Source organism: Psittacula echo (assembly GCF_963264785.1).
Source record: "Psittacula echo genome assembly, chromosome: 21".
Taxonomy (NCBI): Eukaryota; Metazoa; Chordata; class Aves; order Psittaciformes; family Psittacidae; genus Psittacula; species Psittacula echo.
The window spans coordinates 1476926-1492636 of record NC_137757.1 but is presented as its reverse complement, the minus strand read 5'-3'; the positions used below and the strand labels follow the sequence as shown (position 1 = coordinate 1492636).

At 49.4% G+C, this 15711-nt stretch overlaps 1 protein-coding gene across 12 annotated transcripts in view; it reads left to right on the top strand.

Annotated features, from left to right (window-relative positions):
• The window catches only part of PHACTR4 (phosphatase and actin regulator 4), a 59969-nt gene that overhangs the window by 14076 nt on the left and 30182 nt on the right, over nucleotides 1–15711 (top strand). For 9 of the 12 annotated variants that reach the window (XM_080632620.1, XM_080632621.1, XM_080632610.1 and 6 more), the window contains one exon: nucleotides 3796–3842. The exons of 1 other annotated variant lie outside the window; for it this stretch is intronic. In XM_080632620.1, coding sequence (XP_080488746.1) covers nucleotides 3827–3842 — 16 coding nt within the window. In that variant the 5' untranslated portion in view covers nucleotides 3796–3826. Of the gene's footprint in view, nucleotides 1–3795; nucleotides 3843–5625; nucleotides 5697–15711 lie in introns of all 12 variants that reach the window. 2 more of the 12 variants (XM_080632611.1, XM_080632612.1) reach the window with 1 other exon arrangement.

Genomic DNA, 15711 nt, shown 5'->3' with positions numbered 1-15711 from the left:
TGATTCCCACTTCTTCCACAAAACCCTTTCCTTGTGCTGTGTTCCTGCTTCCCAGCAAGTGAAGCAATGCAGTGTGCCAGTCTGAAGCGTTGGGATCCTTCTGAAGAGAGAAGCTGTAGGGCTGACAATTATTGGTGTTCCTCATTCCTTCACGTGGTGCCAGATTAGGCTGTGAGAACAAATCTGTGTTGTTTCATTGAGGGGGAATACTCTGATTTACCTCCAGGCTGCACAGGAGCTGACCTCTCCATTGCTCTGTGATTGGTGTAGAATAAACTGGGTCAGGAAAGGAGGCTTTGAAACCACCATTTGGAGCAAATCTATGGCCAAACCATCTAACTAAAGATGATCAAACCAAGGCTTTTAGGTGGAGTTGACTTGTTATTAGATGAAGGCAGAAAAACACAAGCTTTTTAGTGTCCACTGAGCTGCAGAAGGGCTTGTGCATCCCTCTTCTTCTCTGTGCTGTTCCAACAAGAGGTTAACTTTTCCTTCACACCTTGTAATTCATAATGGTGCATTTGGCATGGTGCGACGAATTGCCTTTGTGATATTTAAACGCTAGACTGTGCCCCCATGCTATAAGCTTGGGAGAACTGTTCTGTGCTGTTGTGTTCATTTGTAGAAGAGAATTGTAGTGGTGTTTAAAGTGTGTGATAAGAGCAGGCTGCTCCGTGCCTGTGGTCTGTGTTAATGTAGGACCTTGCTCTCCAGGCTATTGGGTGTTCATTAACACTTCCCTTTCCCTCTCCAGCTGATGGATATAGCTCAGGACTGTTAGAACATCATCCTTTCCCTCCCCTACATGCTTTTTAGTTCCAAGACAGCCTCCGGTTTTGTGTCTCATTACAGTAGGAGCCCTGTGGTAGCTGCTGTCCTGTCCCTCTCTGGAATGGTGATTTAGAGCTGAGCCAGCATGGAAACTGCTTTTCATGCCTAAGGCAAATCTGTGAGCAGACACTGCAGAGCAGCAATGTGCCACTTCTGCTTGGGAGGGTTGTCAGTTTTCTAGTTTAGTTGAGGAAAAACAACCAACATTGGCTTGGTTTTTAGTTGGGCTTTTGGAGCCAGCCCTTAGTATTTTGAGGGAAGCTGTTTGGTGTTATTGGAGAAGATGAGCAGTCCTAGATCAGAAATGCCTGTGAGGACAGAATGAGCTTCACTGTGGAGGAGGCTGAAACCCTCTCTCCTGCCCTGGGGAGGCCTTCCCTGCAGTCCTGGTCCAGCTCTGGGGCAACAACACAAGAGGGACTTGGGTCTGTTTGTGTGCGCCCTCAGGAGGATGCAATGGAGCTGGCAGGGCTGGGATAGATGGAATTCCCTGCTTCAGCTGCCAGCGTGTGAGGACTGAAGAACAGGGTAGAAACCAGTGTAGGGACACAAGAGCATGGCTGCAAAGCCCTCGCTTTTATTGTGTGTGGATTAGCTGCCTAGCTGGAAGAAAGCCATCACCTTGCTGCTGAGGGTTCAGAGGCAGGGCAATGGAACCAGAATGTATTCTTAGGTGGTTACAAAGAGCTGGGGAGAGAAAAAGCCGAGTGAACTAAGGAAGCAGACAAAGGCTGGGCTCTGCTGGCTGGGATGCTGGACAGCAGTGAGGGGCAGGCAGCAGGGATGCAGAGCGGGTATCCTGGAGTGCTGAGACAGGCAGCTGAAACAGGGCAATGAGGAATTTCACCCACTTGTCAGGACCAGGGAATGTGGGAGCACTTTGGAGACATGAATATTCAGAGGAGCTAAAGGAAATGGAAGATCTGAGCTGGTCCCAATTAATCCTGGCAGCAGGATCTGCACTGTGTAATCCATTGCTTCGGTGGGAAAACGCCTGTTTCTTAGCCCAGAGACGTGCCCTCCTGCTTTGGCATCCTCGTGGCAATGCAGTGGGAGCTCTGACTTTGCTCCTTCTCCCTCTAACCTGCCATCGCTTCATTTCCTTCCACTGGGCCTTTTATGCTCATTCTATTAATAACCAGCTGCTTGTGGAGTTTGTGTTTTGCCCAGAAGGATCCCTCCTGGTACAGGCTGAGGTGCTTGCAGCCATGCTGTCAGGCGATGACAGATGTTGTTGGTGCCTACAATGGGTGTCCAGCAGCGATGGGCTCAGCCAGGATTAGTATTCAAGGCACAAACGTGCCCCTTGGAATATGCAAAGCTCAGCACAGCCTGTGCAGGAATGCCCTTGAAAGGCAAATGAAACTGAACTCCCTGGTGGCTCTGGGCGAGCAGGAGGGTTGCTGTCATCTGTGCTGAGGTTCAAGTAGGTTTTGAGGTACCTGCTTTTGATTCTTTGCTGTTTTCCCTTCCCAGAAGGGCTTCCTGAAGGGGCAGGCAGGGGGACCTTACCTGCACATGCCCAGTTCTTCCTGACTCGGGTTTGGGTTTGTGTGAAACTTGATAATCATGGAATCGTGGAATGGTCTGGGTTGGAAGGCACCTTAACGCTCATTCAGTTCCAAACCCAAACCATGCATCCAAAATGCTCAAGAAAGTAGCTGTGTTTTAATGATGTTAAAGGATGAAGCTGGAGGGACTCCAAGACATTTCCCAAGTAACCTTGTGGTAATTTCAGCCTCTGAAATGAAGATCCTCTTGTGTTCTTGGGTGACTGACTCGCTGCCCAGAAGTCTGCCGAGATTGTGCTTCTCTAAATGCGGTAATCGCCAATGATGATCTGATTTAACATGATTTTATTGGCTTTATTGAGGTGTTCTCCCCGTCTAAGAATATTACTGCGATGGTATTCTAGCTCCAGCAGCGAGAAGTGGCCCTGGAGCATGGCTGTCTGGTCAAAGTAAGTGTTTTGTCCACACAGTTCAGCAAAGCTTAAAAGCCCTGCTGTTGACAGCTCATTCAGGTGCACTTGCAGTGGTGGTGTAGTGGGGTTACCTCCTTGGAGACCTCAGCCCTGTGATGCTCTGATGCTGGGCAAGCTGAGCATGTTCTGTCAAGTCAGCCCATTATCAGATGGAGATGATGCATCTGATGGGATGGTGCATTACAGCCAGCAGACTGCATGCTGCTGCTGGGAGCGAAGGTGATGAGCTGGCCTAGGCTTAGTGGTGAAGGGTTAGGCTGAAATGGGCTGGGGATAAAAGCTGCCTTTGACTTCTCAGCACTGGAAACAAGCTGATTTCATAGCTCTTTCCCAATCACCCCATGCTGTGCCTGTTGACATTTCCTATTGTGGTTGTCTTAGTTGGAACTTCAAGCTCTTAAGGACAGAAACTCCTCCTTTCTAAAATGCTGAGCGTGTTTTGACTGTGCTGCAGCATCCGTCAGCATCCAGATAGCTCCTGATTTCCCCAAACTGAGTTCCTCTTGCATCTCTTTGAAGAAACTGGCTTTGCTGCTCAAATCCCACTTCCTCCTGTTTGCCTCCAGCACATTGAGAACTCTCTTGATGATGTGTGACATCTAAAACGCTTCCCGTGCACGTGCTCTTCTGCCTTTGCTAGATAAGCAGTAGCTGTTCCCTTTTCCAGCAGGCACGTGCCACCTTGAAGACGCAGACGTGGAATGTCTTCCCTGGGAGCAAACGTTTGATGCTTTGGAATTATTACACCTTGATCTTGCTTCTTTCCAAGCCGGCGTGTGTGTGATTAGAGGCTGGTGGTGTCTTCAAAGAGGGGTGAACCTGCCGCACTCTTAATGCCTAGTTTGCTGGGGCAGGCTCTCTGCTCCATGCTGGTTGTGTGTAGGCTGAGCAGAGCTGATAGAGAAGTGAAACTTCAAACTGAGCTTTGGTCACACTTGGAATTGTAATTTGTGTCTCTGTTTTGTTTCCTGTCATTGTAGGAATTGCTTGGAAAGCTAGTGTGCAAGAGGGATGGAAGAGAGCACTGGTGAGTACACTCTTGGCTAGCTTACCACAGGTTGTGGACCTGTTTTTCCCTCCTTGGTTAAGCATCAGAAAGAACCTTCTTATTCTCAACTTCGTGTTTTCAAATGTGGAAGGTGATTAGAAAACAAGCTGCATCAGTTGCACCTGTACTGCACCAATGGCATGGAGCAACCTGATTAAAGCTGTGTTGTAGATCTGGAAGATCTCTTTGGATATCTGTGAAACCTGGAATAGAAATCTATTGTCTAGCCCAAGCTCTTGAAAACAAACAATATCCCTTTCTTAGTAAGAGGCTAGAACCGTAAAATCAATGGTTAGGGTTGGAAAGGACCTTAAGATTATGTAGTTCCGACCCCCTTGCCACGGGCAGGGCCAAAGCACTGAGCTGGTTTGAACAAAGCACGTGGCACGCCATAAAGAAGGACCTCACTTCTTTGGTGGCTGCTCACTTCTCTTTCTGTATTGATTTCCTCAGGCCGCTCTGTCTTGCAGCAGATACAGGATTTTTTATTAAGCAAAATTTGGCTTTAAAGCTCTTGCTTCAGACACTTTGTGCTACTTGCCCTGAGGCAAACTCAGCGCTCTGAGCTTTAACTGATGTAAGGATATGGGTGCAACTAAAACTCAGAGATTTTTTGGTTTTGCTTCCAGCCGTCACCTAAAATGGCAATGGAAGACATGAGCTGAATGACTGTTTTCCCCCTCCCATTGAGATGGGATTTGCATGGAAGCTCTTGCCTCTATGCTGGGAAAGCAGCATCCATTGAGCATGTGGTCCTCGCATCTTGTGGTTCTCTCATCTTGTGGCCCATGATGTTGCAGTTGGTGACTTTGAACTTGTACTGAAGTGCAACTCTGACCAGAAGTATTATGTCTAGGTTATTCCTATGCAGCTGGGTGATGCCAGCCTTAAAACTTGGGAATTGATGTACTTATCAGCAGCATGGCGGATGTGTCAGGCCTGCCTGCTGAAGGTCAGTGCTTGACTTCATACAGAGCTGGTCTGTTGGTTGGAATAGCTAAGAGCCAAGAGGAAATGCATAAAACCATGTCATGCTTATCATCTTGGTGGCAGGAATTGCTGCTGTGCCCTCTAATTGTTAGCCTGTAAGGTGCACATTAAACGTGTGGTGATTGCTTTCCCTTATGATTTGCTCATGGCAAACTAATCCCAAATGATGGCTTTGGAAGGATAGGGTGAGTGTGGTGCTGGCAGGCAATGTTGGAGCAATGGCTTAGGAGGTGACAGCTCCCTGCTCAACCCCAGGACAAAGCATAGGGAGCATCAGGGCAAGTTTTCGCATCTCTTCAGCCTGCATTAATGGGATGGCTTTGAGCAACACTGTGAGTTCTGCTTATTCACCAGGAGCGAGGCCCTGCAGGGACTGCCAGCAGCCAGCTGGATTCATCTCCCAAAGCTTTTTGTCCCTTTTCATGTGCAGTTGAACTCTATTTGTTGGGTGGATCAGATGTTGGGTAGATGAGACATTGGGTTGGAGCCTGTTGAGGTTACTGAGAGCTTTGACTCCTCGTTTGAGTGGCGCTGGTGACCTGGGATGTGAAAGGCCTTTATGTTCTGTTTGCATTCGCCAACTTTCTTTCGGAGCACATTCAGTTTGGATGGATGGAGTACCTGCACTTGATCTTTGCATGCACAAGACACCCCCCACAACTGATTGTGAAGCTTTTACGTGTTGCCTCCTTAGTGCTGGGAGCCAAGAGCCCCATCTTACATAAGCAGATTGGTCTTTTATTATTCTTTCCTTAATCACTTTGCTTTTAAGGACGCTCACTCTCCAAGTGCTGCTAAGCTCAGGACTCCTGCCTTGTTCCCGGCACTGAGCCTGGAGATGAGGTAAGGTGGAGCTGCGTGCAGGAGCCGAGCTAGACTCAATGCCCTTTGTTCCTTCTAAGCCTGGTGCTTTTTTGATGTATTGCTGCTCCTTAACTGGTTGTATATTAACTGCATTCCCACCGCTGCATGGCTGGCTCTTGTTTGAACTGCATTGGCACGTGTTCAGAGCTGGTGTGCTTCGGCTGGCCCCTGGGGACCACACAGTGAAGCAGAAATCCTCGTTAGCTGTCAGGCTTCAGTAGCCATGGCTGGGTGGGGGAGCCCTCCTTGGCTGCCTGCCCTGGCTAATTAAACCCCAAACTTGCTGTTCTCTTCATAGCTGCATTCCTGCTTGGCCATGCAGGCGAGTGGAAGCAGGGTCTCCAGTGCGTTTCAGAGCTTGTCTATACATGGTTATTGTGGAGCAGGTATGCAGCTGCAGCTTTGCTTTTCAACCCTACCCTGGGTTGGTTTTCAAGTGTAGAGAATATAGAGAAATCTCATGTAAGCCCTGAGCTTACGTTGCCACGTAGCAGCTTTCTGCAGTAATTTGGATGTTCACATGTTGTGCAGCATCACTTAGTTCTTCACCCTAATGCTGGACATAAGCAAAACCAAACGATGACAGGCTGTGACTGGTATGGGCTTACCAAATGCACAACCTGCTCAAGCTGCAGTAACTGGGGTAGCTTTGTCAGCCTGAGCCCTCAGCTACCACCTCGTGCAGTGAGTCTGGAGATGGGAGAAGGTTGGAAGTGGTGAGAACCTGCGAGGTTCTGCGTAGGAGCTGCGAGGTGGCAGCGATGGATTGTGCCTCGGTGTGAAGGCAGACGCAGCCCTGCACAGTCTGTGCTGCCCCCACATCATCAGCTGAGGGAGGTGGGAGGACAGAGGTTAGGGAGGGGAATGAATGAAATCTAAATATACACACGTTGCCAGGCCGAGCTTCCCTGCTTGCCAAGGTCCCACCTACACAAGTGATCTGTGGAAGGGAAATGGCAGTGGAATACCTTTCCCCCTCTTCACATCCTTCCTGTGGGGGGGTGAAGGATCACACTCTATTTTTGGAGCTCACTTCTGTTGTTCCATCTACTGCCCATACAGCCTCCCAAAGACCACTCACTTATCTTAGCATGATAAGAGCTACGTTTGGACCTTTTTCTTCCTCCTGTAAGTCTCTGAGATCTTCAAAAGCAACGTATTGAAGAAGTGGGAGCTTTGTTCCTGGGAGGGCAAGTCTCACCTTGTGCCTCTGCCTCCTTGAAAGCTCTGCCATGGTGTTGGCTTACCCTAACGTGGAACCAGGCCTGCAGTTTGCTTGCCCAGTGATGTCTGAGCCCATCATTCATGAACAGCTCTGGAGGGAGCATGGCAGTGCCCTTCTTCATGGAATCCAACACTGGTTTTGGAAGGGGCCTTAAAGCTCCTCCAGCTCCAACCCCTGCTACGGGCAGGGACCCCTTCCACTGGAGCAGCTTGCTCCAAGCCCCTGTGTCCAACCTGGCCTTGAGCACTGCCAGGGATGGGGCAGCCACAGCTTCTCCGTTCAACCCATCCCAGTGTCCCAGCACCCACACAGGGAAGAACTTCTCCATGGGAAGTGTTTGATTTTTGGGTCATTTGACCTCCTGTGCTTTGCTTTCTCTCTAGCTATTGGGATATGAACCTTTCAGTAGCTTCTGTCTCAGTCTGTATGTGACAACCGTGAAGTATTTTGGGAATTCACTGAAGAAGCCTTGGCACACCCTAAATTTTCTTTTTTTTTTGAATAGCACTAGAAGTACTAAGTTTCTGGATGCTTTAAGCATCTTTCACACGTACTTCTTTATTCAAGGGTGACTTTCTTCCCTTTCCTCTCCTGCTGTGCTACTTTTTTATCCAATTCTTTTCCTCCTAAAAATAGGAAATAACTCTTCAAGTCCTTAACCTTTGTGCAAACAAAGAAGTCATTTGTTTTAGCATCTAGGCTGACTTCTGTGCCTCATAAGGAAACCAGCGTGAGATGAATCTGCGGCTTTTGGAGACTTGAGACTCCAAATATAGTCTGAGTAGAAGGGCTTAGAAATGTGAGTAGTTGCTTCTTTACCACCAGCTCCTTGGTCCTGGCAGGGTGCATGGCTGGCTACCCCATTCCCATTGTTATCCTTAAAAATAAGAGCCATACCTTCACAGGTTCAAAACCCCTATGGAAATGAGGGCACGATCATGGCATGTGCATAGGGAATGGGATTTTGGGATTGCCATGGTAAAGGTGAAGTGACCATGATCTGTCCCAGAGACACTTTAATCACTGCCTTCCATCAGCCTGATGCCTTGGGATCTGAAAACAACACTTGGAAGTGGCTGCTGGGACGTGAAATGCTTTCCTTGTAGGTTGTTAGGTTGAACCTCAGGAGAGAGATCCCGCTTTCCCATCTTGTGCATCTGGAGGAGATCAGACGCTGGTGGCTCTGCAAGGGCTGAAGCTGCTTGTATGGGATAGAGGTTTCCAGCTTCACCTCCCTCTGATCTGGTGACAGCCACGGGGTGTCAGGGTTGAGGAGGAAATAGGTGCCAGCTTCTGATTCAGAGGTTCTTCAGCTTGCTGCTGCTGCCTGGGGCTGGCTGGGTGGGAATCCCCTCCTGATGACTAGGTTTTAACTGGAAATGAGCTCCTTCAAGGCTGCTGCTGGGACATTGAACTCCCCATTCAGCAGCATTCAAATGTGCACTTTTATGATGAATAAAGGGTTTGGACGGTGTGGCTCTTACTTTAAATGAGGCTGCTGGAGATGATGTGCGTTATTGTTTCCTGGGTTTGATCTGTGGAGTCAAACACAGAGCCCTTCACTGTCCTGCGGCTCTGAGGCAGCTGGAGAAGAACAGTTACCACTAACTAGCCAGTGGAAACCTCTATAATGCCTGTTCCAGAACAAAAGAACAGGTTTTTCTTCCAGGAAGACACAGAAAGGATGGTTCCCTTCTGAGCTCCTCTCTGGTTTGTGTACAGCAACAGAACTGCCTCGTGCCAGGCAATAGAGAGAGCCAGCGAGGCCAGAGTGCTGAGATATTTAATTACAGGTGATGGATGCTGATTTGCAAGCAGGAAGAAAGGGAAACTCTTCCTGTTCCTCAGCCAGGTTTAGCAGAGGGTTGGAGTGATCTCAGTGGAGACCGTTTGACTATGAAACAAAGAGCAGCACAGAACATTTGCTTATCCAGGTGAAGGCGTTATTGTACATGAGTCAGGTGTGCTTGACAAGTTGGACATTATCCTGACAGCCTTTTGTTCTTACAGGTGTGATGGATGTTCTTGTTGTTAGGGAATTAATGTGCTGAGTGCTGGCAGGGTGCTTTGGGCAGTTCATCAGAACCACAGCCTGGTTTGGGTGGAAGGGACCTTAAAGCTCCTCCAGCTCCAACCCCTGCCACGGGCAGGGACCCCTTCCACTGGAGCAGCTTGCTCCAAGCCCCTGTGTCCAACCTGGCCTTGAACACTGCCAGGGATGGGGCAGCCACAGCTTCTCCGTTCAACCCATTCCAGTGTCCCAGCACCCTCACAGGGAAGAATTCCTTCCTGAAATCCCATCTTCTGCCTGCTGTATTTGCAAGTGATTCACATCAGCCTTCTATCTGCTAGCCTTGAACAAGCCCCTGATGATTTGGGGATGTGCCTGAATTTCTGCACTTCTCTCTTGATCTACGAGCCAAGTGTTGCACATAGATTATTTCTTCACCCACCAGAGACCTTGTAATTCTGTGGCACCCCCATTTCAAGTGACTTTTGGTGCTGTTGTAGTAAATGGCTCTGCAGTTCCTACAGGTAGCTCTGCTTGGAGGAACGAGGGGGCTGATTTTGCCAAGTTGGTGGTTTCATGGCGAAGCTGTGCATGTGCTGGGGCTGGCTGGAGCAGATTGTAGCAAAGGCTGATGTTGAGTGCGAAATGTGTACTGAAGTGCTTCGTGATTGAATTGAGTGATCTTATTCCTTGCGTGAAGAGACAAGGCCTTGTAGGACATGTAATCAGTCCCGTGGCTGATTGAGGCTGGCTCGCTGTCACGCAGGGAGCGTGGAGCTATTGTGGTTCGGTTAAGTAGGGCATGGAGCAGAAGGGTCAGAACTCCACAGCTTCTAGTTCTCATTTTCAACTTACTGGACCTTGCATTCCCCTTGCTCTCTGGAACAGCGCAGCCTGGAAATGCTGGCAAAGGAATAGCTGATTTCAGTGGGGTTGGGGGGAGATGAGGAGCCTGCATGGAACCACAGATAAGTGGCTTTAGTAGAAATGAGGTGGGTTTTGTTATTCCTGTTGTCCTTTGTTCACACAGCAGCGATGTGCTCAGGCTGAATGCATGTTCTCATTAAGGTGGGGGCCTTTGTGGGTTGTAAATACCGTTAGTTGAGCTGCTGGCTGAGCCAAGCTGGGCTGGTTGTGAACACTCGCCTCTTGTCACCACTAACGTCACCACTTCATCTTCCTTTCTCATTTCTCCTGGAAAAGGAGCCTTGCTCTGATTCCTGAAAGTGTCTTTTGTCTCCTAAAACACTGCAGTGCAACAAGAAACCAGAGATCTGGTGTGGCTTTGTGGCAGGTTGGGCTGATCCAGCCAGGATGAAGTCAACCTCCAATACCCTGTGGCTGTTAGAGCTTGTCTTGAGACCGTGGAAGATCAAGCTGTGTACGCTGGCGTACTTCAACTGCATGACTTTCCTGCAGCATCTCGGTCCTTTCCTCAGTATCTTCCATTGCAGCCTGGAAACCTGCTTTCATCTGGGGTGCGCAGGGTGTCCCCTGGAGGAATCAAAGGTGGAAACAGCAGCAGATTGGTCTGAAGCCATGGAAAGAGGCTGGGAATGGGGCTGACACCGGCCCTGAACCCCTCCCCGGGGCTGCGGGGCCGCGCTGTGGCCGCCAGAGGGCGGTGTGGACCGGGGAGCGCCGGGGTGCGGGGCTCGGGGAGGGCTCCTCTCCCTTAACCCAACGCTGCTGCCGTGGCTGCGGTTCCGGAGGGCTCCCCCCTGCAGGAGCAGGGCACTGGGGTTCCCCCCTCATTCGGGGGCGCAGGCAGTGGCTGTGGCTGTCGGGTCACTGCAGGCTGCTGGCAGCTGGAGGGTGACGGTGTTGTGCTGCAGTTGCATCAGGTTAGGGACTGATAATAAGGGTAGTTTGATGGGGGTAGTGCCTCCGCCTGTGCCCGAAAAGGTGGGATTTAATAACTTTCCATACAAGAATCCCATAGACAAACACAGCGCGGTTCCTGTGGTCCTCCCACAGGCTGTGTGCTCTTTGCTTTGCCTGTTTTCTCTTTCCTCCCCCAGCACGGCTGCAGTCAGGGACTCGTTTCCAAGGCGAGTGAATGGTGAGTCAAGGCTTGGCAAGGGAAGTACCTCAGTGGTGATCCTTGCTGCATAGGTCTGCTGGTAGCTGTGTTCTCTGTCCTCCTATAGAGACACACAGAGAGCTGGGCTGGCTCAGCCTGGACAAGAGAAGGTTCCTGAAGGGGAGACCTTAGAGCAGCTCCAGTGCCTAAAGGGGCTGCAGGAAACCTGGAGAGGGGCTTGGGACAAGGGCCTGTAGGGACAGGCCAAGGGGAATGGCTTGAACCTGCCAGAGGGGAGACTGAGATGAGCTCTTAGGCAGAAGCTCTTCCCTGTGAGGGTGCTGAGGCGCTGGCACAGGGTGCCCAGAGAAGCTGTGGCTGCCCCATCCCTGGCAGTGTTCAAGGCCAGGTTGGACACAGGGGCTTGGAGCAAGCTGCTCCAGTGGAAGGGGTCCCTGCCCGTGGCAGGGGTTGGAGCTGGATGAGCTTTAAGGTCCCTTCAACACAAACCAGGCTGGGATTCTACCATCAACAGCCTCTGCCCATCCCTGGAAAGCAGATGTCTGAGGCTGACCCTTGGTCATTGAGAGACCCAGAAGCAGCCTCTGTGATAATTTGTGTTGAAATTCAACCATTATGTTGAATTTCCCCCTCAGCTCTTTGATCTTCACATGAAATCTTGGAGACATTAGCAGTGATTCGGGAAGTAAGCACGGTCCCTTCCTGGCGGGAAGGTTTATTTGGCTCAAGCATTCCGTGCAAGGGTTAAGTTACACTTTGCTTTGGGGAGGAAAGGAAAATCTCTCCAAGTAATTAACTGAAGATGCTGACACTAATGAAGGGGCTTTCAAAGCTGGGGCTGGTGGGGGGTGCTGGGAATCCCCTGTTGAAGCAATGACATGAGGGCCTTAGGAGTGATTCTACAATTAGGAGGCTGAAATGATGTTGAACATGAAGTTAATCCTGTTATCTCGCCAGTATTGAGCAAACTGCTTGCTCAGGATAACTCTATAATGGGATTATAGTAGTCAGTCTGGCACCCTTGACACTCCCTATCTATCTGTTCAGGGCTTTTTCCTTCCTTTCCTGCTCAGGATCAAGCATTGATCGGTCTTGCAGGAGTTAATTTTGGGAGCACCACTTTTGCCGTGGTGCTGGGTTTGTGTGCAATGAGGTTGATACCGAGCACCTTGTTGCCTTATGAAGCCATTCACTCCTCCACAGCAGAGATCCCTTGAGCCCATCCCTAAATAAATGTTTAGGAAAAGAACTGGAGAACAAGGACAAGTATAAAAGGAGACTTCCCTTCGTCATGCCTTCCTGGCATCACGAATCTGCAGTTGAGTGAGTTCCTGTCCTGGAGACTGTTCCCAGGCCGTCATCTTTGCAGAGCAGAGTCCGTTCTGGTTTGAAAGGTTCATTTTGCAACCTGTAGCAATTGTTCTAAACCAAAGTAAGTGGTGGGGTTTACGAAAGGATTATCTTGAGTTGGTTTTTAAGCAGTCTCATAATTTGCAAGGTAACCCATGGCAGGAAAACACAAGAACCAAACCGCTCATGGAGGGAGGAGGGAGAAAAGCTGTAACGTGTGTTCAGTCACCCCAGTGTTCATTACAGATGGGATTGCTTTCCTGTTGAGCCCCCAGACCTCCAAGTTTTAGTGGCCTGACTTCTACACTGGGTTTGCCATGAGCTGGAACAGCAGCGTGGTCGCTGCCAAGTCAAGTCATGTCCATGGCTGCAGCAGGGCAGAATGCAGTGACTTCAGTTGTGCAGTTGTGGACAGAAAGCAGGGGCCAGCTAGCCCTGCTGGTGACAAGGTAATGGATTTAGATGGTGGGGGTGTAGTTTGTCATTGGAGGGATCTTGGGAGACGCCCTGGGATTGCCTTTTGAACCTTTTTCAGATGGGAGTCTGGCACAAGAGTGAACTCCCCAGCTCAGACCTCAAGTGCATGGAGAAGTGGTTTGATGTTCATGGTTACACACCTTACATTTGGTGCACCCCTTCACATGGTTGCTCTAACGTATCCTTACTGTAACTACTGCTTGAAGAACATGCTTACAGGAGCCATGGCTCTTTATTTGTGCACCTCTGAACATCTGATAGGATGACAGACAGCTGTGATGTTAATTCAGATCACTTCATTCCAAACAAGCTGTGGCTGCCCCATCCCTGGCAGTGTTCAAGGCCAGGTTGGACACAGGGGCTTGGAGCAAGCTGCTCCAGTGGAAAGTGTCCCTGCCTGTGGCAGGGGTTGGAGCTGGATGAGCTTTAAGGTCCCTTCCAACCCAAACCATTCCATGATTCTATGATTTCATAGAAATGGACCCCTCTTGCTTATTCTTCCTATAAGCTGTAAACCTCTTAACTTGAGTTTTGGTGCCACTTACTCTTGCATCCTGATCATCAGGTGGGAACTCTTTGGTGGATGCCAAGGTGGGGAGTTTGTACTGATACTTGCCTCTAAGATCTTTCTCCTTCATCAGCAGCATTGAGCATTGGGAAGTGTACATTGTAACCTCATGGAGCCATGGGATATATAGCATGGAGCCCCCTAATCTACATGATTCTTTGATCTAAGCCCCTATCTCCAGGTGTTTCATGTAGGTGTGAGGCTTACAAAGGCTGCTCTGGGCAGGAGTTGTGTCTAGCCCACTGGGGGTTATCTGCATTGCAAGTGGAGGTAGAAGTGCAGCTCACATAACCCTTCCTGGCTTGGCTGTAAGCTTGTTAGCTCACATACTTGAAATAGTAGCGTGCTGTAGCTCTTCCACTGTCAAATGGGTCTGAGAAGGTGAGTGAATATTTGAGTAGCTGCCCTTGCAGAGTCCATGGTCATTGCAAGCAGATGGCTGTTGGCATCTGAGCTGGTGGCTCCAAAGCTGGTCCTGATGGACTGCAGTGGTGGTGCTGGGCTGCACTCAAACCTCTTCCTGGCTTAAACCACGACAGTGAGGGTTCTGGGAATGTGTGGAGGGTCACATCTGCAAGAGGAGGAGCAGCTCAGGGAGAAGCAGCTTCTTGCAAGGTTCCAATGAGTTGTGCCTCCTGAACTGCTGGTGTTATCTCATCTCTTGACATTTCCTTTCATTATATGACATGGCCTTGACACTGTAAACAATTGCCATGGCATTGTCTCTGCAGCTTGGGTGAGTCAACTTGATGTGTAAACAGCATTTGGCTTTGGGGACCCGGTGTGTAGATCTGTCCCTGTCTTGGGATGTCTTGTACCTGTTTGTGATTGTCACGTCTGCTTTTTGTGCCTTGTTCTGTGGGATGACTCTTGGTGCTCGTGGTTCTCACAAGGGCTTTTAGTGCTGATAGAAAATGGGAGGAGCAACAGGGCAGGGGTTGGGATTTCAGGAGGAACTTGAGGGGCTTAGGGCAGCCCCTTTGGGCCTCCGTAATTCCCTGCACAGCGAGCCAGTTCACAAGGGGTAAGGAAGAGGATGATTCACAACCCAAAGCCATCACTTTAATCATGCTAGTAACAATCTTCTACTCGTTGTGTTTCAATCTTAAGCCTTGCTGCTGCTGGGAGACACCTCAATGGTTGAGTAATAGTAAATGTTTGGAGAGTTGAGGTTCACTCACTGTCTTGCTGATGGCTCTGGTCTGGGTGTGACTGTGGTCTGGATCGGCCACTTTAGGACAGTCCATGATAGAACTATGAAACATATTTGGCTTGATGAGCTTCCTAAGTGTTATCTCGTTCCTTAAATAGAGAATAAGGCTTGTATCAACATGAATCACAAAGTTGATAAACTGGAATGGTTCCTCTTGGAGTTGTCTTCGGGTATTGGGCAAATACTTATCCACATTGTTTCAAAAGGCATATTTGTGCAAGAGAAGGAGGTCAAACCTGTAATTACCTGTTTGTTAGATTCACTCGGGTAGAAATGCCTTGTAAAAACACAGCGTGGTTGAAAGGAAGCTCTGAAACCTGCTGTTTGTGTGTGTGAATCTAAAGTTGTGCTTTCAAATGCCAAATTTTAGGTGAGTTTTACAGTTGCATGGGTGCAAAAAGGGGTTTTCTGGCTGCATTTCGGTGCCTTCAGCCAAACCTATCCGCTGTTGCGTTCCATTTCTGATCTGTGGCAGGGAATTTGGGCTTCTCCTCCCAATCTATCAGCTCAGGATGAGCAGAAGCTGAGGTTGTGCCTTGCATGTTAACAAGGAGCTTCTAGGCTGGTCAAGAATGGAAGTGGAGCAGGTGCGCTGGGAAGTTGGGTGTTCCCCAAAAGCTAAACCAAGGCGCTTTTGTTACAGCTCCCTGGGCAGAGCCAAGCGAGGGCAGGCTGGTGGGGTGCCCTGGCACTGCCTGCCTTTGTGCACTAGGTTGGGGAAGAAATGCAACTTCAGCCTGAAGAGCTCGAGGTGGTGATGGATAATGGGGATTCTTTGCCCGCAACGAGTGGCAGAGGGAATACTGAACTGCTTTGCTGTGGTTCCGGCTTCAGATAGGAAGAGCCAAATGCACTCACTAGGATGTTTGTGACGTGTTAAAAAGAGGAAACAAGACTTTGACAGTGAAATCTTTGCCTTTTTTTTCAGCTTGCATGTGGGCAGAGAGGCTTCCAGCTTCCTGCTTCAGCATCTTGGAGGATTAGCGGTAGGAAGAGAAATTGGGGATGCTGAATCTCTTAATGAATCAGAGCAGGGTTATTAGCCTGCAGACCTTGGCCTACAAATCGCAGGCTAGCTCCTAGGCTTAAATAAGGTAGTACCTCTG